The 22,553-nt window shown below is 36.4% G+C and overlaps 1 protein-coding gene across 1 annotated transcript in view; it reads right to left on the reverse strand.

Moving 5' to 3' along the window:
• The window catches only part of kcnh3 (potassium voltage-gated channel, subfamily H (eag-related), member 3), a 223,431-nt gene that overhangs the window by 77,988 nt on the left and 122,890 nt on the right, over positions 1 to 22,553 (reverse strand). The window contains exon 2 of the mRNA XM_030124968.1: positions 203 to 436. Coding sequence (XP_029980828.1) covers positions 203 to 436 — 234 coding nt within the window. The remainder of the gene's footprint in view (positions 1 to 202; positions 437 to 22,553) is intronic.

Here is a 22,553-nt window from a genome sequence, read left to right on the forward strand (position 1 = left end):
ATCTGTTGCCATTTAGATTAAACCTATGAATAAATAAATGAATAATAGTAAAACATACTTCCTCTGTCTTTTTATAATTTGACATTGATTTTGCTGGTAGTGGTCTAGTGCACTTAATCCATTAACAAACCCGAAGAATTAAAGTACTGATGAATGCCACATAAGGTCTTACAGTTTATGATAACATCTGGCCCAGTCTCACCTTCCTTTTTGTAGAAAACCAGCTCGGTCTTGAACTCCCTCCTGTCATCCAGAGCTCCTTGGATCTGGGCCGTCAACTGGTCGCTTGTTTCTGGGCCGTACAGGAAGTGACACGCACAGCTCTTCTGCATGAGCTCGGCCCGGGCGTAACCAGTGAGTTCACAGAAGCCGTCGGAGCAGTAGACGATGGGGTAGAGCGACTGGACCTGGGCGTTTCCCAGGACAAAGTTACTGTCTGTAGAGGGAGAAGAAGAAGGACATGAATGCCAAAGTCAAACAATAACTATTCAAATCCGTTTGATTCAACTCTGCAAAATGTATCCAAATATATGAAATAACAACTTGATTTGCTTAGGGGTATGGTATGATATATTTTATATTTTTTTTTTTTTTAGTATGAGGAACTATTTAAGAAAAAAACTACATATAATTCTCTTACTTCAGTTTCTTCACTTTCAATATTTTCTGCTTTCTTTAGTACTTCTCCATGAAAGTAAACTGAATGTCTTTGTGTCGTAGACGTTGATGTTGGGGAAATACTAATTGACATTTTTCACCATGTACAACAGTTTACAGACCAAACAACTAATCTATTAATGAAAAACTGATGAAAGGCACAACTGGGCATTAGCTGAAGCCTTATTCCAAGCATTCTAATAAGTCAAATAAACACAAAAATATCAGGTCAGTTTTAGTTCTAATGAATGAGAGAGTGAATGGATGTTTATCTGTATGTGTCAGTACTGCCTTTGCCCGATCCCATGACCCTCTAGAGCAGGGGTGTCAAACATGCGGCTCGGGTGCCAAATGTGGCCCGCCAGAGGGTCCAGTCCGGCCCTTGGGATGTTTTTGCAAAGACAAAAATTCCACAGTATTGAATTAAGCAAAAAAAAAAATAGCCTGAATTAAGGAAAAAATGTTGAATTAAGCAAAAAAAAATCCACAAGTAAAAAAAAACCAAAATCTTAAATTTAGCAAAAAATCTTGAATTAAGCAAAAAATCTTGAATTAACAACTTCAAATTTGTTTCTTTGTTTTAGTGTAAAAAATAACATTAAATTATGAAAATATTTACATTTACAAAGTATCCTGTAACAATAAAATGTGAATAACCTGAACAAATATGAACAACCTCAAATGTCTAAAGAAAATTAAGCATAATTTTAACACTTTTCTGCCTGTTCCTCAGTGTTTAGTGTCTTTGCAGATCTGACCCATAATGCACATGTAGAAATGATAAGTTGAGGCAGAATATTGTTAAAATTGCACTTATTTTTCTCAAGAAATTTCAGTTTTTTCAGGTTATTCACAACTTTTTTGTTTGGATAGTTTATAAAAATATGTATTTTCATAGTTTGTTTTTTTTCCTTTACCCTAAAACTAAGACAAAAATTTGGAGTTGTCATTATTTATTTATTTTTTTTTTTTTACTGGTCCGGCCCACTGCAGATCAAATTTAGCTGAATGTGGCCCCTAAACTAAAATGAGTTTGACACCCCTGCTCTAGAGGATTAAGTGGCTTGGAAAATGAAAGAATGCATTAAATAGTGAAAAGAAAAAAAAAAAATCTAAATGGTAAATCAAATCAATTTACTTCAAGATTTATTTTGTAAGAAAAAAAAGAAAAAATACTCTTAAAACAACTGAAATAATCTTGAACAATCAGCTCTAAAAATATATTATTTTCAAAGCACAACATCACATTGCAAGTCATAATTAGATGAGGACATTTTTCCGTGAACAAGACCTTTATAAATCTAAACTGGCTTTTCATTTACAGCTAATGAGGGCCCATTCACCATCCTCCCTGATTTTACATCAGTGGATAATGTTTTCTCCTTTCCCGTTTCCTGGCATAAAAGCCATCCTTTTTCAGAGAACAGCCATGTTGTTGTGCTCTTCTCTTCTGCATGTTGCTCAAATTAATGATCTGATTTATCAAACAGACTCTGCTCATAACCAGTACTGGTCAAAAATACAAAAAATAATTTCCATGAGAAAGTATAAGGAATGTTTTATTTTTAGTATATTGAGAAAAATCTGCATAATTTATCTGTAGCATCAATCCCAAATTTATTTAGTGTCAGTGAAAGGCTGAATTTATTTCTTTCAGATATCCAACCTGTTGCACATAAAAGTAGCCTCATAGTCCCAGAATGGGAGTGATGGAAGCACAGCTGGAGTTTCCAGAGTGAGAAATGAAGCCAGATCAGTAACAAGGATTGATCGGGTGAAATAAGAGTCAGCACACAGCCTTAGGTTTCATTAAGTCATCCAGTCAACAGCACATCTGCCCTCCCTGAAGTATTAATGCCATGCGCAGGCGCCAGCACGCAAAACAGGATCCATAGTTTACTCCCTTCACAAATGCACCTACACTCTCAGAACAACAAGTATGTACTGTATGTGTGTTTAAAAGTGTGAGTACGTATAAATAGCAAGTGGAAAATATTGCCGGCACCATTTTCAGTTAATGGCCCACGGCATATAGATGGGTGAGCAACTCAAATGAACTATTTATGACTTTGTGCTCAGGGCTTCTCATTGATCCATCAATTCTAAGGGCCCTCGAGACCCCACATTAAATATTTAATGGCACAACAATGATGTGTGAGGTGTGTGTCTGCTTGTGTGTGGGTACGTGTGTGCTGTGAGCTCCTCTTAGAAACCGTTTTAATAATAAAAAAAAAGAAAAGAAAAGAAATTAAACAAATGAACACAGTAACAGAATGTGTTTAATCTCAAGTTTAGTGTTTATGTTATTTCAAATTTTCTACAAAGAAATGTTAGTGACTTCATATTCTTATTGAAGGAATCCTTTTATCTCCCTGTACTCGTGTTATTTTTATTGTGTTCTTTACAGTGAAGTACATAGTAAAGTCTGATTTGATCCTGGCTTTGTCTAAATCAATCCTCCTTGTATCTAATATTAATGGTTGAGGTGTTGTAGTGATGCTTTACAGATACAAGTGAATGAGAATGTGGTACAAGTCAAGGATATGGCACAAAAATCCAACTCCATATGCTTTAGTGGGTGGTTAAAATTCCAAAATTGCACTTTTATCAAGGTTAATGTAATGATTTGCAGCATATCTGGTGCATGTAAACTCAAGTATTTTGACTTGGAGATGCTAATATATAGATATGAATTGAAATTGTGTGCAGTTTTATACTTCTGCTCTGGTACGTCTGAGAGGCAAATATTGTCCTTTTTACTTCACATTTTTCTGACAGATGTAGTTACTCATCAGCTTAAAAATATGCAGCAAAAAACTCAACATACAAACTAATGCAGTAGCAAACTCAATCCAAACCAAAATATAAAAGTAGCACTGACAGGGATTGTTTTATATAATAATATCATAATAATATTCACATTTTTTGCTTAAGTTTTGAATATAGGGCTGTAGTATTAGCATGGGGTAGTATTTGTGCTTTTGTTTGACTAAGGAACCTAAATACTTCCATTATAGGTTAATTCAGATTTACTGTACAAAATATAAGCAAATATGCAAACATATACAGGGTGGGGAAGCAAAATGTATAATATTTTGAGGCAGGGATTGAAAGACAGTGTATGACCGATTAGTTTATTGAAAGCCATGAGAATTTATTTGCCACAAGAAAATTGACATCATAGAAAATGTTTTTTTTATTCTATGTGTCCTCCTCCTTTCTCAATAACTGCCTTCACACGCTTCCTGAAACTTGCGCAAGTGTTCCTCAAATATTCGGGTGACAACTTCTCCCATTCTTCTTTAATAGTATCTTCCAGACTTTCTCGTAATAGTTTTGCTCATAGTCATTCTCTTCTTTCCATTATAAACAGTCTTTATGGACACTCCAACTATTTTTGAAATCTCCTTTGGTGTGACGAGTGCATTCAGCAAATCACACACTCTTTGACGTTTGCTTTCCTGATTACTCATATGGGCAAAAGTTTCTGAAAAGGTATGGATAATAGTGTTAGGTATGATTATGACATCAATATATGTTTGGTTTCAAAACAATTGACGTAGTACCTGCTGAGAAAAAAACAACTAAATGTTCATTGTAAATTTTGCTTCCCTATCCTGTAGGGGTGTTAGAAAATATCGGTTCTGCAATATATCGCAATATTTCATTTCACGATACTGTATTGATATTAAAAAGTACTGTATCGATATTTTTAGGTATTTATTCAAATGCAGATATTGTGGAGGTTCATTTTTGTTTTTCTTTATGGTTTATATCTTATTTATTATTATTTAACACTGTTTTATTAAATAATAGTTATCTGAAGCATCCTAAAAGCACTTTTTACTGGGTGAGAGGCAGATGGTAGTTCCTTTGGAAACTAAGAGAATTAGAAAAATTTTGTGATATAGCATTAGATCCTGTTGTGATCAAGTACAAATGTGTTTAGTATTTGTGCATATTTCTGGTGTAATTCAATTCTTCCAGGAAATCTTAAAAAAAAAAGAAACAAAAAATTGCCTTTTTATTAACAGTATCACAATATATTGTGATATATCGTGATATATCGTATCGTGATCCTAGTATTGTGATTTGTATCGTATCGCCAGATTGTTGCCAATACACACCCCTAGTTGTACACAAGAATAAGAAAAGCAAAATGACAGACTAAAATACAGGAATAGATTAAAAAGACATGAAAAAAAGCTGTAAAATTACAAATAGTGAAATAAAAATACCAAGTAAAACAATAGAATAAACATAATAATACATTTAAATTTGGGAGAAATGTAGTTTAGAGAATAAAACAAAAATGTTCATTTTACTCAAACACATACCTATAAATTTTAAAATCAGAGAAAGTGATAATTTTGCAGTGGTGTCTTATTTTTTTCCCAGAGCTGTATTTAAAAGATGCACATGCATATTTTTGTATATATGAGTGTACAGAATGTTTTACACCTGACAAGCTCTCAGTTGAATGTGAAAGTAGTAACAACAAAAAAAATACTACTAATCGCTCCCCTGTCTCACACATGTATGTTCCCTGTCTTTCAGGTCTTGCTCTTTACCCCCAAAGGAACCGGAAAAGCATCCGGCAAAGCCAACAAAACACCCTAAGTAACACAGAGGTGTCACTTCCTCCCTTAGAACCCCCTTTAGTTGTGAGCGTATGCTGTCCTGCCCCCTTTCCCTTTTCATCCTGTGGGGATCGACCATGATGTCATCCAGGGCACGGTGCCTGGATCTGCTACCAAGCACGAAACCCAAGGCTCCAAGGCTTCTGAAAGCTTCCACAGACGATTAGCAGTAATTACACCACAAAAACAAAGCCAATTTACACTTTCAAATCCCAGATGTATTTGTTTCCAGCAGTTTTGTCTGAACAAGCTAATTGAGCTTGCTTCAATTAAGATACACTTATTCATCACTAATTCCTGACGATAAATAATTATTGCTTTTCAAAGAGAAAATAAAGGTGCCAATTAGAAATATGAACACAGCAGCGCATTTGTTGCGGTGCCAAAATTATTTGCATTTATATTTGTATTTGGAAAGTGGAAAAAGGCGTAACAATCAGAAGTGTTGTAAGTGGCAGCATCCTTTTACAGTGACATTCTTTGTCATTTTGACTGGAGTTTGATGATATGATGATAGTGTACCACAGTGGAAATGTGTCCACTGGCACAGATGACAGTTTCCACCACAGATGCAATCCTTTCATCGCTCTATTTTTTTTTCTCCAGTTTTTAACTCAGGTTGAGTGTCATGTGTGGCAGCTGTTTTTGTTTGTGAAATGGTTCTAAATAAATATAATCAAATGTGTTCATTTATGGTTTTTTTTTCAATCTTCTCTTAATTTAGAGAACACTTCCCATCATATATTACAGATACCTACTTTTATCAGAAAAAAATGCATATATGTTATGATAAGCTATTTGGTAATGGGGGGGGGGGTATGCATTAAAGACCGACTATTTTCACTTTTCTGAACGCTCCATTTTCTGAATGCTCCATTTGGATTTGGCTCAAACCTTATGATCCATTCATTCATGATTTTGTGATTTCCTGAAGACATCAATATTCAAAAACACTCTAATATACAGTACTGTGCACACGTCTTTGGCCACCGTTACATTTGTTTAGGATATATGTGTATTTCTCCGGCTCTGTATCCTGATGTAAGCAGAATGTACAGGAAATGTCTTTAAAATAGTGTGTTTAAAAAAAGCCAGTTTCTACAGACCAGTATTGTAGTAGCATGTCGTATTGGCATGACCTCCCTTTGCATAACATGTTTTAATTTTTTTTTTTTTTTTTTGACAAAATATGAGATTTACTAAACAAATCCTTTAGTGTTTTACATTGGATTTCATTCAGCACATCTCAATCATTTGATATGATTGACTTTTTTGACAGTGACTCATACAATAGAGAGTTCACGCTTAAAGGTCCCGTATTATGCAAATCTCACTTTGTGAAAGTTTTCTTATAGTAGTGTGTGTTGCAGTAGCCTCATTATGAGGTTCGAATTTGAAAACTGTCTGTTTCCTCCCTGCCTTGCTACACCACATTTGGTGAAAATGCCTGCTCAAACGGCCGAGTTTGAGTTGGGTCCGCTTATGACGACATAAGCGGATTTAACTCCTCCCCCTGACTGTGCCCCCACCCTGGCAAAGCGAGCCCCGCCCTGGCAAAGTACCTCTTGGACAACAAACATGGCGAAGGCGAGACACGCAAGTTGTGGTGTTGTTGGCTGCACACACCAACACGAAAGTTTATTTTTGCTCCCCACTTCCGAGCCTCTCCGTAAAAAGTGGCTGGATTATATCTGTGATGGTCATGTACCAAACGCTTGTATGTGTGTGCCCGGCATTTCACGGACGAGTGTTTTTCGAACATGGGCCCATACAGCTCCGGCTTAGCACAAAGACTCCGAATCAAGAAGGACGCAGTACCAACGCTTCGTGACCCAAGTACAAGTGTGGGAGATGTAAGTTCTTCTCATTTTTTTGTATCTTTACTTCATAACCCTACATTACAGATAAGCTGGTGGTTGTGTACGTCTAACGTTAGCATGGCGGCTAACATAGCTCGGTTACTGCTGCTAACGTTTGCGTCCCCGTTAACATGCAAGAGCTGATAATATCAAGAGACATTCAACAGAACTACTTTGAACACAGGCCTTTTGTGGTTGGCATCAGTATAGTTAGCATCAAGCTTGTTAGTAGCTGCCTGCATTAGTGGCGGCAGGCGTCTTTCCATGTCAGGTCCACGAACCCGACACAACACCGCCCTTTTCTGTCGGGGCTCAATCACACCTCAAGGCAAAGAAAGCCAGTGTTTGGAAAGACGTTCTGTCTGAGACGTGTATTGTAGACGAGAGAGCCATGGCTTCACAGTCAACATTAGCGCGTTGTACCGCTAGCGGAAGCCGCGTCCTCTCCCAGAGAGGGGAGGGGGAGTGGGCGTGGACAGATGCGTTCATTTGCATACCAGGAAGCAGGCCCAGAAACAGCCTGTTCTGAGGAGGGCTGGTGAGAGTGACCTTTTTGACCGCTGAAACTCCGAAAAAAGGATGATTTTGGGGCGAACAAACTTAAATACTATGTTTTTGGGCTTCTGAGACCTATATGACGTGACTGAAAAATAGCATAATACGGGACCTTTAATACCTGTGCATGTAAATGTGCATTAAGTTTTGATTTTTGTGTGTATATATCATGTGTTATATACATATATGAATGATTGATTGATATCTCCACAAAAGTCAAGTAAATCCAAAAATTGTTGATACAATTACCTCCCTGTAAAAAAAAAATTAAGTCATGCAAAATCATATGGGGAACACACTGTAAACAGATACTTAGACTGAGTTTTAGAACACAAAAATGAGAAAATGTGTATTTATTGGGGACTATTTTAGGAATGACTGTGTTTGTGTGTAGTTATGTGTTAACTATAATGACAGTGTGGCTCACTAATGAGTGTTCACCCTGTTGGTTTTGGACATCGGTTTTGTTCTGGTGCACAGAGATATAACCTGTTTTGGAGCAGCAGATCAATGTTAGGGTCAATTTATTGTTACTTTAGTGTTTTATGGGAGAAAAAACAGAAATTGGTAGACAGTGAGTAAATGAAAAAATATTATTGCCACTTCTAACCTTTAAGATAAGATTATTATTGATCCACATGAGGGAGAGTTTTAAGCATTACAAAAAAAAGGGCAATCAAGATGGTTTACTCACATAATAAACATGGACAGATGCACAGAATATACTGTTTCATAAACTGTATATGAATGATCAGTCACACAGACACTGTAATGGCATCCACACACACATAAACACATGTTTCTAAAATGATCAGTCACTGTTAGTTCTCAGACTTTCCCATCTTAGTTTCTGTTGCCTGGATACATATTTCATGTTCATCTTCTCTTAATGACTGCCCGCTACCATGTCTGTGTCTGCCATACTGTCACTGTCATTCCCCCTCTTTCTCAGTAACACTTGCATTTGTTCAATAATAGTTCAAGTCTATCATCTGCAACGGTTTCTGTCACTTGTTCTCTGCTGCCTCCATTCTAAATTTGGAGTTGGTTTTAATGAATCTCTTTCCGTCTGTCAGCACAATCAAGTTTCTCCGGTTCTGACGCTTTCTGTGAGGTCAAACAGGGCTGAAAGTCTGGGACTAACAAATGACAAGTGCTCCATGTGACCTTGTGGGCAAGAGCTATTTTGTGAGTCACAGTGATTACTACTACAGTCCCATAGGATTAACACACTGAATGTTGTCTGATAATTCAATTTCATAACTGTTAACTCATATAATTGTTTTTATTTTGCTGGTACAACATTAAAATGTCATTTACACGTGTTGCACATGTTTTTGATCCTGGATTTCTTGCAGCTCATCCTTATGAAGTTAGGGTGTTTGTGAATCTATGTAGCTTAAAGCTTTGTAGGTTTTCTCAAAACACCTGATCAATTAGTTGTAGGAAAGACAGGTTGACTTTTACTCTGTTCTCTTGGTGTTTTATCTATTTGTTTGTGAGATTTTCATCTCAAATATTGATTTTAGTGTAGGATTCATTTGTGTTAACCCTATAATGCCAAACGTATCATATTTGATACATGAGTTTTGAAGCCCTCTACATGATCAGTGTGATATTTTTTTTCTAATAAAACCTGATGTATACAATTAGATACATGCAATACACAGATAATCCACCAGGGGGGAGGAATTTATTCACCAGAGGCCTTTCTAGCCACCACAAGATTGTCTTTAATGAGGAAGGAGGCCGAACTGAGAGTTTTGAAAAGGAATTACGAGTTTGTTAGACATGTTTATGTTACATTATTTTTTTGTTTGTTCAAAAATAATATTTGAGCATTGAGACCCCATGTATCAAATATGATACAAACCTGAAACTCATATATGGAAACTGATATTTGAATTTTTTTTTGGGGGGGGGGGGGTTATTCAGAAGGACCAATAAAGGCTCTAGTTCCAAAGAACTGGAATTTTCTGTCAGTGATTTAATGGTTCAGGGTTTACAGGGTTAAGTGTTATATTCTGGACAGGAAAATAATAATAATAATAATAATAATAATAATAATAATAATAATAATAACAATAACACACTCTGCACTCGACACTGTAGATTGCATGGATTTATTGTAGAATTTCTTTATAGAAAAAATCAGTTAATTTTTGTCCTAAACATTTTCAGTATAAGTAATGTGACTACCATAAAACATGAAATAAAAAGATTAATAAGTAAGTAAAGTAAAGTAAATTTTATTTATAGAGCACTTTTCACAGACAGTCACAAAGTGCTTTATCAATTCAAATCAGAATCAAATTAAGTTTACAGAGACCCAACAGAATCCTTCAGGGGCAAACACTTGTGATTGGTGACAGTGGCGAGGAAAAACTTCCCTTTAACGGGCAGAAACCTCGAGCAGACCCAGACTCCTGAAGGATGGCTGTCTGCCTTGACCAGTTGGGGTTAAAGAGAGAGAGAGAGAGTAAAGGAGGAGAAAAGAGAGAGCGATAGAGATATAGAGAGACTGGGGGGGGGGATGACACATGGAGTACGTTATGATGAATACATAGAGTGTAATCAGTCTGTGGTGGTCCTGGGTCAGGTGGGAGACTAAAAAGCCTTTTTGAACAGGAGGGTTTTGAGGTGTTTCTTAAAGCTCTCTACAGAGTCCATGAACCGTAGGTGTAGAGGCAGGTCATTCCATAGACGTGGTGCCACAGCTTTAAAAGACCTGTCACCGCGTGTGCTAAAACAGGTCCGTGGAACCATCAGCAGGTACTGTCCTGAAGACCTCAAGCTACGAGTCGAGCTTGACACTGTCATCACAGTCATCTTCTACAACATCATAAACCATATATTGCTCTATGTAGATCTGTACATGTCTTGAGGAAAACATTTGTCAAACACTTGAACATAATATGCACTGAATATAGGAGTGAATATTATTTTTGTTTATTTTTTTTCAAAAATCAGGAAAATATTCTACAATTGTTATTGTACATGCTCTGTTGAGTTTGTTTTTTTAATTATATGCGCTGCACAATGTGTCCACTATAATATGATACAATCAAAACCCTCTACTGTGAAATTCCCCCTGATAAATGACAAGCCTACAGCCCTGACAAAGCCTTAATGTGTACTTTAAGTCTCCAATCTCATCAACTTGTCACTGGAGTGATCCACTTCTCCCTTTAGGCGATGTCTGACAGCTTACAAGAACAAAATCATAAATGTCAAATTGTTGAGACATGTCCCCATTGAGGCCTTTTGTCCAGCCTACTGGCCACGTTCACAGAGGGTGTTTTTCTTCCTCTGTCGTCCTCATAGAAGAATTCATTTTTGTGAATAAATACAGTAGAAATTCTAAAGTCAGCTCTTAACAAATTTGTCTGTCTCATAAACCGTCCTCACAGCATTGCCAGCAGCTTGATTTACTCATTACATATCACAGCATCTGCAAAGTACCCAAAAGCATTCAGCAATCACTTTATGTAATCATTAGATACACAGAGAGATTCAACCCATAAGACCCAAACAGCCACTGGTGACCAAACCATCTACCGATCTAAAGTTTTTACTAACTTCTGAACCCCCACATAAAATTAATATGTTGAAATAATTGGTGTAAAATGCAGTTTGTCATCTTTTCATGGTCATCAGATATGACCCATTTGGATGTTCAAAAGCTCTATAATTACCTTGGAAACACTGTCATCTTCTACAACATCAGAATCAGAATCAGCTTTATTGGCCAAGTATGTGAACACATACAAGGAATTTGACTTTGTTTTTTCTTTGCACACGTTTCAACATGAACCCAATCACACTTGAACATAGCCCTAATATAGACAAACAAGAGACAACAGACAAGAACAACAATAGGAAGCGATTTACAGTGGATTTGTAATATGTACAGAGTGCAAATTGGAGATTTATACAGTGAGTGGATGTGTACAGGGATCCAGTCTATTAGAATATATGTTTATGTATATATTATTTACAGTGGGTTTTATATTACAGTATGTACAGAAAAAGCAAATTGGAGTTTTATAGTGATTCACCAGTAAAACCAGTGGAGTTGGATCAATGACACTGGATGGAAACACTTGGTTTATGTTTAGTTAATGATAAATTTTACTGTAAAAGTCACTTTTTCTTCAATTTTGTGTGTTTCTGATAGGATAAACTTCAACTTTAATCTGAGCTTTAATGAACTTCTAAATGATCAGTAAATTAAATATAGGAAAATATCAGATTTACACTGAAAAAATGAAAAAATACAGAAGAAAATATTTGAATAAATGGTGATACACTTAGGAAAAGTTAAATAAAGAGAAAAATTCATTTGGGAGGTAGCACTGGGTCTTTATGGGTTCAAAAATGTGAATATCATTTTGTAAAAGTATTGCCAAAATATTTTATAGCAGTCGGAGGCTAAGTCTATTGTGGTTGTATGTATTTAGATACTATACCAGACAACACATCCTGAAACCTCAAATACAAAGTTTTGTCTGCATATTTATTGCAGACTCAGCTAAATATTACTAGAAATATCAGTATGGAATGTATTGTACTGTATATATTTATATATATATGTATATTCTACCTACTTTCATCACATCTCAGAAGTAACTGTACTATTTACTTCTTTACTTTACTAGTCACTTTCCAGATTACAACACACACTTTCTATTGATTGACTGTTTCTGATAAAACTGAAGGATTAAATGTTTTCTACAGGTTGAGAACTTGCTTCACCTTCTTACTCTTTAAAATCCTCTTGGGCTTACTGGAAAATGTGTCGGCTGAGCAAAGCTGTTTTATAAATCTAAAAAGTCTGACACTGGCTGTTTTTTTTGGGTTTTTTTGTTGCACAGTGACTACTTTTAGTTTTGATCCTTCATCTTCCACTTTAGAGGAGTGATATTTTGCTTTTTTAAATGGAATTATGCATTTTAAAACATTTCCCTGTCGTCTACATAAACTGTAAATGCTATACTTGGGTCTGAATTCTTCATTAATTCAACTCCACAGGTCCATCTTCAACCCTATTTCTGAGTAATGACACCAGAAAGGTCATTTTGTGCGCTGGCCCTTTAAATGCACATGAGCCACTTCACACCCCACCCCCTCCAGGTTGTTGACCATGATTTCTGTCCCATTACGCTACTTGTGTTTGTTAATACAACCAACTGCTGAACATTTTAGGTAGCTTAGTTAGAAATAGGGATTGTTTTCATAATAAATTGCACTGTTTTGCTTAACCCTTTCATGCATGAATTATGAAAGTGTTAATCAAGATTTTTTTCTTTATTCCTCTTTAGGCATTTAAAAAGCAATGAGATGATTTTTTTTTTTTTTTTTTTTTTTTTTTTTTTTTTTTTTTTATGAAGGTATTTTTCATGGAGTTGCAAAAATGTGCATTCAATTTTTAAAGCAATGAAACGTGTATTTACTGATATACTGTGTGAAAACTATGACATGAAAACATTAAATGCTGCTAATTTGATGTTTTCTCACATTTTAACATACACTACAAACAAAAAGTTATGGATATTTAAAATTTTTGGAGCTTTTTTTTTTTTTTTTTAGTTGGGATTTTTGCACAACGCTTTTTACTTTTTTTTGTGTGTGAATTGAATTGTAACACATTTTTTTTAATGACCAGACATAGTTTTATTTATAAATGGCAAAAATGACAAAAAAAAAAAGAAATATCCTTAACTTTTTGTTTGTAGTGAACTCCAATACTAGTCACTTCATGGAGATAATATGCCAAAAAAAAACAACTTTTGTTGTTAATTACAGTCTAATAACGATAACAAGGAATTGATGTACACTCAAACATGTTCGATTTGGTTTATCAAGAACAGCCAAGTTACAGTAATGTTATCAGTTGCAATGTTTTGGGTATTGTGTTAGCTTATATGAAACTAAAATAATAAAGTCCATGAATATACAAGAGAACAGCTGTGGAATAACTGTCCACTGTAGTGACCACTGTGCATGAAAGGGTTAATGTCTTTGGCTCTCGTTTATAGGCTATGGATAGCTTCTGAGGTTACCCATTTTACAAAATCATATCTTGCTGGAAATTATGAATACAACTTGTATATGTATTTTAAATGATTTGTAAATAAAATGTGAATTGAACTGAATTGGCTCAAAGTTTGGACATAGAGTCGTGGAAAAAATTATTAGACCACCCTTGTTTTCTTCAATTTCTTGTTCATTTTAATGCCTGGTACAACTAAAGGTACATTAGTTTGGACAAATATAATGATAACAACAAAAATAGCTCATAAGAGTTTAATTTCAGAGCTGATATCTGACCTTTTTCCATGTTTTCTTGATAATAACCATAATCACTTCAGTTCTTACATCAGTATCTATGGCATTGTACTGACAAAAACAGTGCTTTTAGGCATTCCGTGTTTTCTTTTCTGTCTGTTTTAGTCACATGATACACACAGTAGCTAGTACTTGATTGCATAACCATTGTTTTTGACGACTTTTCATGGTCTAATAATTTTTTCTGCGACTGTATTTTCAGTTTTGACTACAACCGCTGCTGCTGATAAACAATTACGGTGTATTTGGAGAAATGTTCGTGAGAAGTCTTGACCTTATATATGCAAATGTCGTGACGTAACTAGTTATAAAACGTAACAAATTAATTAAAACAAACTGTAGAAATCCACTTGATTTTTGCCAAAATGAATAAAAGATAGTTTTGCAGCACCTGGAGGGTTCAAATTCAAACTTTTTGATCTATTAGGGTCCAAATACACAAATAAATGTACCAAAGACTAATAAAAGTGGGTTTCGCAAAATATGACCCCTTTAACCCTCACTGATACCTTCAAAATATCAAAGCCTGAATGCTGTTTGCTGATTTCTGCTTAGTATTCAACACAACCATGTGGAAATAAAGCTGGCTATGGTATCTATAAATAGAGTTTAGACCTCCTCAACACCAGATTCCAGACATTAAGGATTGGCAGTAAACCTTCTTCACTCTGCGCCTGAACATAAGCGCACCCCAGGGCAATGTTTTCATCACTCTCCGGTGCACCCTCCACAACCGCACCCAACCTTTAGGTTTTCAGTCAATCCTATCGTCAACCAGATTGCAAAGTACAACAACACTTCAAATCAGGACCGAGTCAGAAATCTCCCACGCTGTCAAACAGAAGAAGAGCTTTGTTCAAACTCTGTAAAACTAAACAGCCGAGTAAACAGGAGGTAGAGACACAGGTCTGAACAAACATGACTTCTAGAGCAGAGGAGGACAATGACTAAGGAAAGCTAAGGCTGTCAGTATCCAAATGGCTGTATAATGTGGCTGTAAAAAGAACCCTTTTGATAAAGCATTTAACCATTTAACCCCTGATGTGTCCATGGTGAGCGTTCTGAATGTAAGATTTATGTTAAATATCCATAAAAATTCAACCGTTTTTATCAATAGGAGAAACTTCAAAACATGCTGATGGAAGAGACCGTGTTCTTGAGCATGCTCAGTGCACCCCTGCTGCCTGTGTAATGGGGGGTAAACACAGAGCAATGAGTGAGGCTGACTCACTATAAAAATAGACGATTTGGGCTTTTTTTTTTTTTTTAATTTGTATTTTTTTGCAATGTTTTCCTTGTGTGTGTGTTTTTTTTTTTTTTTTTTTTTTTTTTTGATGGCTATTTGCAGTGTTGTGGTGAATTTCCTTTATTTATTTTGCTGTGTTTTTGGTGAGTTTTGTCCATGCCACTGATTTTTTGAGTTCAACCAGGAGCCAAAAAGCAGCTGGACTGATTTAGAAAAAAAAAACAGTCCCAAAACAAATCTACAGGGCCAAAATTCAAATATGTGTTGTTTTTCAGTGTGTTCCACTTCACAGTTCATGTTCAGCATCCTAAATTTCTTACTGATGTACATTCTGAGTGCCTTATTTAGTAAAAACCTGCAAAACTTCAATCCTCTTTTTGTCTTTTTCTGTTAGTTTTGACCCTAAAACACACAGTAAAGCCAAACCACTGAAGAAAAGGAACACAAGCACAAACTCACAGCAGCTTTTATGACACTGAAACAGATGCAAATTCATGTCTCAGGGGTTAAAGGGTTAATTTCAAAGGTCTTTGACTTTTCCTGTACTGTTGATATGTAATATCAAATTAATATCCTTCACAGTATCATTGTGAGTTAATAGTTTGGAGTTTCTAGAAAAGGTTCTTTTGGCAATCTCCCTTTACATTCTTTTATTTTACAACAGTCTAGAACCTTCTAAAAGATCCTCCTGAAGCAACAAAACTTACAGCACGTTTACGACTTTGAATACTGAACAATTTAAACCATATTGTTGCTAAATTTGTGTTTTACTTGAAAACTGAGTCGCAGAAGCAAGAAAAAACAAAACTGTCAGGGTAGAATACAACACTTCTCAAAAATAGATGTCAATTTTCTATTCAATGTTGGAGGCATGTGAATCTGCCTCGAGCAACACCGTCTATACTGTAAATCAACAAACTACATTATGGTTTCTTTTGTCTGGGGTGAAAACCTGTAATCTGGCTAAACATTCATTTGACAGACTGCTCTATATGTATTTAGCAGAATAGCCCCTTTTCTGAACCTCTTAAATTTGCAGAGCTAATTGTTTATTGCCATCGATGGCCTGGGGCTGTATTTGAAGTGTGATAAATACTGTGTGTCAGTGCTGAAGAGAGAGCAGACACAAGTAAGGCATATATCCAGCAATGCGCCTGAAGGCACAGCAGCTGTACAGCCTTGATGAATAATCTAACACACTGGCCTGGGAACAACTTGAGATAATTTCAGGATTGGACAGTGTTGTGTGTGTGTTTTTTATGCTAATACATAGAGCTATGAGGCACGAAGGTTTCTCAGGCAGGTTGGATTGATTGGTACTACAGAAATATTTGATTTCCTATGCTGTCAACCAAACTGTGAATCATTTCTTCACCCTTGCTGTAATTGGACACAACCTTAGGGGAACTAGAGGTGAGTCAGAAGCACAGCAAACAAATGTTTTATAAGTCTGTAGAGTCAGGAACTTCCATACAACTTCAGAACAGTGTTGTCAGAACAGATGATGGTTTCTTATACACAGCAAATTATTTGGTTCTTACCAAGATTAAAAAAAAAAAAAAAAAAAAAAAAATAGGACCAATGGCCCTGTAACTTATCGACCAAATTAAAAGCTTTGGGAAATGTATCCTGATGCCATTCATTATCACCCAGTTATGTGTATTTATTATATTACAGAAATAGCCCATGTTTTGATCATTTTCCAATCAGATCTGTAAAAAATTCAAATTCCAACTTGATGTCATTGATACTGATTTATTGGATCAATCCACTTCCTATCTCTTATAATGGGGAAATTTTTCAAAGTGGCACCAAATCCAGAATCAGATCTGGATTGAAATAATTTCAATACCTTGTGTTGACATCATCATACAGAAGCTGTATACCAAGTTTGAAGTCAATCAGAACTGGAGTTTCGGAGAAGAAGACGATTGAAATGTTTTCCCCATAAGAGCCCATGTTAAATTTTCCGTAAATTCCCAGATCCAGAAGAAGATCCTGATCAGCATGTGACCATTATGTTTTGGTCATCTCCCCATCAGGCCTGGACTTTAGAAATTTACACTGGATATCATTTATATTTACTGAGTTATTGTATCGATCCACTTCCTATTTCTTATAATGGGGACATTTTTCAAAGTCGCACCAAATCCAGAATCAGATCCGGATCCAAATAATTTCACTAACTTTTGTTGACATCATCATAAAGAAGCTGTATACCGAGTTTGAAGTCAATCGGAATTGTAGTTTCAGAGAAGAAGACGATTGAAATTTTTGTAATGGACGACAGATGACGACGACAGATGACGACGACAGACGACGCTGCCGGACGCTGCATGACGACACTAGCTTACAGCCTGTCGGCCGGTAAACTAAAAACAACAACTTAGATTTAGAAGTGTTACATAATTACCTCCGCCAAGGAACAGCGGATGTTATGTTTTCATCGGGGTTTGTCTGTTTGTCTGTCTGTCTGTTAGCAAGAAAATTCAAAAAGTTATGGACGGATTTGGATGAAATTTTCAGGAAATGTTGATACTGACACAAGGAACAAACAATTACATTTTGGTGGTGATCAGGGGGTGGGATTATTGTTTGTTTGTCTGTTAGCAAGATAATTCAAAAAGTTATGGACGGATTAGGATGAAATTTTCAGGAGATGATGATACTGGCACAAGGAATGAATGATAAAGTTTTGGTGGTAATTTGGGGGGTGGGGGGGGACACTGATCTGCCTTGGTGGAGGTCTGCGCTCTCCAAATGCTTTTCTAGTTCATCTTTTTTTAGGAGTTAATTTCTCATTTGAAGTGTTCATACATCTGTAAACATGCTTATTTCTAGATTTAACAATCTTAATTCAAGAAATCTTGTCAAGTGAAATTCTCTTGCTGCATGGACAAACATTTCATTTGTTTTGAGTACCTTTTTCCTCAGATTTAGTGTTTTTGTCTTGTTTTTAGACACTGCTGTTTTGCAGTGTAATTTTGAACAGGTCTCTATTAGTGTTTTAAAATGCCAATCCCAAATCCAGTCATTATGAAGAGTAAGCATACAATACAAGATGCCAGAAAAATACCATATTGCAGTCTGTTGAAATCGTGCAGTCCTTTCTAATCTGAGAAAATAAACCCAGCGCCACTGAAACATACACAGCAGCCAGTGATTCTGGTTTATAGCACAGGTTTTCTATTCTTTAAAGGGCCACAGGTGAGGACATTTTGGGTCACAGCAAACCATAACAATAATGAAAGATGTGTAAGCAATAGGACTGCTTAGTTATAATTTGTATGTGCCACAGGGGATGAGACAGACAGACACTGACAACAAAAGAAAAAGTAACGCAAAAAATAAAATACAAGACATCAAAATGAGAAAACTGGTAAACAATACAAAAATACAACATCAGGCACAATGTCAGGCACAGTAGGATGCTGCAAAGATAAAGCCTGACCCCTCTTCTGGTTTCATTAACAAGTTGGAAATGATTTCCTGCTGGAGTACAGGCATACAACCTGAATACCACACATGGCAAAAATATTACCATGGCCCATTTCTGCAAACCACAGATACAGTAGGTCACTGTAATTTGTTTAGTGTTAATGTAATTTGTCTTAAAACTGTGGTCTGCAGACCTTGGATATATGTAATCTCAAGGTCATTTGTTATAGAAGGATGCGTTACTGTTTTTCTTTTTCCTTGATGCAGGTGGTGGTTTCGGTGGATGGTAGATGGACAAATGCAGGTCTTTGCTTGCTATTTTATTAGGTTTTTAGGTTTTAGGTTCAGTTTCAATCACAAAACGATTTTGATTTAAATGCGAACATATTTTGAGTAATTCTTGAGTTATTGTCAAATTTTTGGACTTCGATTTACAAAAAAAACTAAGGTTTAGAACTCTAGACATCACTTAACACTGTATATGAGTTGAATTTCTTAGTACTTCTTTTGAAAATCTGGCTTAGTACCACAAAGGAGTGTCAAACGGAGGAAAAAAACGCTAAAAGTGCAGGTAGTTTCAATAAAATACAGCACTTTTTATGATGTAGAAATTTCAGTTGACTGTTGGAGGCATGTAAATATCATCACATGTACTTGCCTTAAACTACAATCTCTGTAATAAAAATCAACAAACTACATTACGGATCCTCTCATCTGGGATGATAGACCTTTAGCGTGGCTTTCAGTCAATCTAACATTCATTCGACACACTGGTTTACTTTCTGTCTAAGATATTTAACAGAACAACTTTCCGGAACCACCGAAATTGCTTATTTCCAGATGATGACTTGGGGCTGCATGAGGCATGATAAACATTCAAAAACAGATGAAAGTTGAAAAAAATAAGTTGTTCACACTATAAAAATCGAAGCACATTTACCAAGAAATGTTGATAGGACATACATTTTTGTTGATGATATTATATCTGTGCTCTGCAGAAAGCAAACGGCAATGGCAACATTTTATTCTTGCGAGCGGTTGGAGGCAACACGTCAGTTTTCCAGACTGCACAGCTGCAGCCCTACACCTGTAACTTATGCAGATTGCTGTGACTGCTTCATAAACACATAACTCTTTATCTATCACACACCAGCTGCACTGTTTGGATATGTAAATGGAGGGTTTGACTGGAGAGGTACTTTCACTCTGTTTAACTGAATTCAATTGAAGGCTGATATAATTTGGGCTCATTTGCAGTTTGATGACAACAAAATCTGTCTATTGAGCAACATCCTTAATGTTGCTGAGAGTGTGATCTCTGACCTCTGAATGAATGCCCAAAAGAGGACGCAAGTGAAAATGAATCAACCATGTGTTGCTAAAGTACGACATTGTGTTCTTCATGTGAATCAGGAGTAAACAGACCAGCAGATGACCTGAGTTCAATTCAAATGGATTAGCACAAAGCATGCAGAGCACCACTGCACAATAAGAAGAGGTAAACCTTACCCACAGCAGCAGCAAGCACCATCTCTCATATTATTCTGCATCACAATCATTGTACGGCCTTATTCTGTTCAGATACGAACACACACACACACCATACTCATCTATTACTGCTGTTTTCACTGTGACTTTTCTTCATCTTCCTCTTGTCATTCCTCTCAGTCTTCTCTTCTTTCCTTTCTCAGAATATGCAAACGCTGTCTCATTCAGACTCATTGGAATTGGTGAAAGCAAATCATGAGTGAAAGGCACCGTCATGAAACTATTCCAAAGTAAATGAAGAATATTTCTGTACTGTTTGGTGTCGGGAGAGTTTCTCATAAAGTTTTACTGCACATTACACAATGCACACACTTAAAAGCAATTTGTGAGATATTCAATGCCTAAAGTTCAACTCAGCAGTTACTGTGAGTGTAAAGGAACACTTACTCTAAAGATATAAACAAGTGGTCCCAGGCACAACAAACTTCGCCCCTCAAACATATTGTTTCTTACTTTGGCATCAGTCTAGCTGATGTCATCTATGTCTATGCATGTGCTGATGCCAACATATCAATTGCCTCTATATATGTACCTAGTTTGAATTAAACTGAAATAAAATTTATGTTTTTATAGACATTTGAAATTCCACCTATTACGAGTAAATGGGAAAAAAAAAAAGATTTTAAAAATTCGTAAAAATTTTTAACTTTGACCTACTGTTCCCAAATGTAGTGACATCTATTCTGGGTCACTGGCAATCTATAAACCCAATTTGGTATGAATTCAACCAATAGTTTTGCTGCTAGAGTGTTAACAAACAAACAAACCTAACCAAAAACAATACCCCTTGCCTCCCCTTGGGGGTGGGGGGGTAGGTGTTCAAAAATAGATAAAAAAGCAGTGTGCAGCTGGTGAATTGACCTAAAATCCAGTCACAAGTATGGGACACAATACAATGTTATCTATGCAGTGCAATTATTTTTCTTTCTGTCTGATAAAATATAATGTAAAAAGACTATTCCACATCGGCAGCAGCCGTTTTGTTTGTTTAGAAAAGTGACTCAAATTATGCATGTTTTTGGGAATGCAGGAAGTTAAAACATTTCTGGAAGGCTGTACATGATCTGAGTGTTAAGGTTGTGGAAACCCCACTGTACCTCTGGAAAAGATACTGGACACCACACACAGGAAGAGGACTATCATAATATCCTACACAGCAAACAAATGTATCCTAATCAATTGGGATCAGCAAAGACCCCCATCATTTAATCTGTTTAAACAAATATTAAATGAAACTTTCAGACCAGAATAACATACATACATAAAGAATAAGGGGGATGCCCTCAGGAGGATATGGGAGCCCTTTATGGACGTCTGACTGTCACGTCTGCCACCAGACATTCATTTGATCTTGTCTGTCTTGTCTTTGTCATTTCCTGTTTTATTTTGTTAAGTTGTCCTCTTGTGTCATGTCTGGTGTCTTTGCTTCCTGTCCCTAATCTGTGTCACCTGTGTGATTACCTTTCCCCGCCCTGATTCGTTCCACCTGTGTCTCATTGTCTTCCCTCCCTCTTGTGTATTTAAGCCCTGTGTTTCCCCCTGTCTGTTGCCAGTTCGTATTTTCCTTGTGAGATATTTACCAGCATTTTTGGATCCTGTCTGTCTGTCTGCCTGTGTTTGACCCGGTTTGCCATCTCTGACTCTTGCCTGTTTGCCTAACCCTTGTCTGTGCCTCTGCCTCCAACAACTCAACGTGTGTTCGACCATATCGCCTGTTTTACGGTACGTGAGCTAGCCTGATCCATATGTCCTGTTGCCTTTCTGTCTGCCTGCCCGTGTATGACCTGGTTCTGCTACTGACTTCCCTCAGCTTTTCCCTAGTCGGACTCCCTACGTACTTTACTGTTCCAGTCCGTGGGTTTTCATCTCCAGTCCACTTCACTAACCCTGAGAAGAACCTGGGATTCTCTGTTCGCAAGATTCTGTTCATTATCACTATCAGAGAACTGTCAGCTAACATTGTGTTAATAAACACTGTGAACTTTTACGTCTGTCTCTGGGTCTTGCATTTGGGTTCAGTTTACGTACTCAGCCCATCACACTGACACTATCATATTACAATAAGGTTTGACATGCCTGCATAACAGTTACAAAGGATTAACTGTGACCATGGAGTGATTTGATTTAACTTGCTATGTACTTTCTTTTATTGTTTGTTTTCTTTTTCCCTTATTTCTTTGTTTGTTATATTGCTGAAATGTTGAAAAATAAATAAAAAGATAATTGAAGAGAAGTGCCTTAACAGCACTCTGTAGACAGTCC

Source organism: Sphaeramia orbicularis, chromosome 21 (assembly GCF_902148855.1).
Source record: "Sphaeramia orbicularis chromosome 21, fSphaOr1.1, whole genome shotgun sequence".
In the NCBI taxonomy this organism is placed as follows: Eukaryota; Metazoa; Chordata; class Actinopteri; order Kurtiformes; family Apogonidae; genus Sphaeramia; species Sphaeramia orbicularis.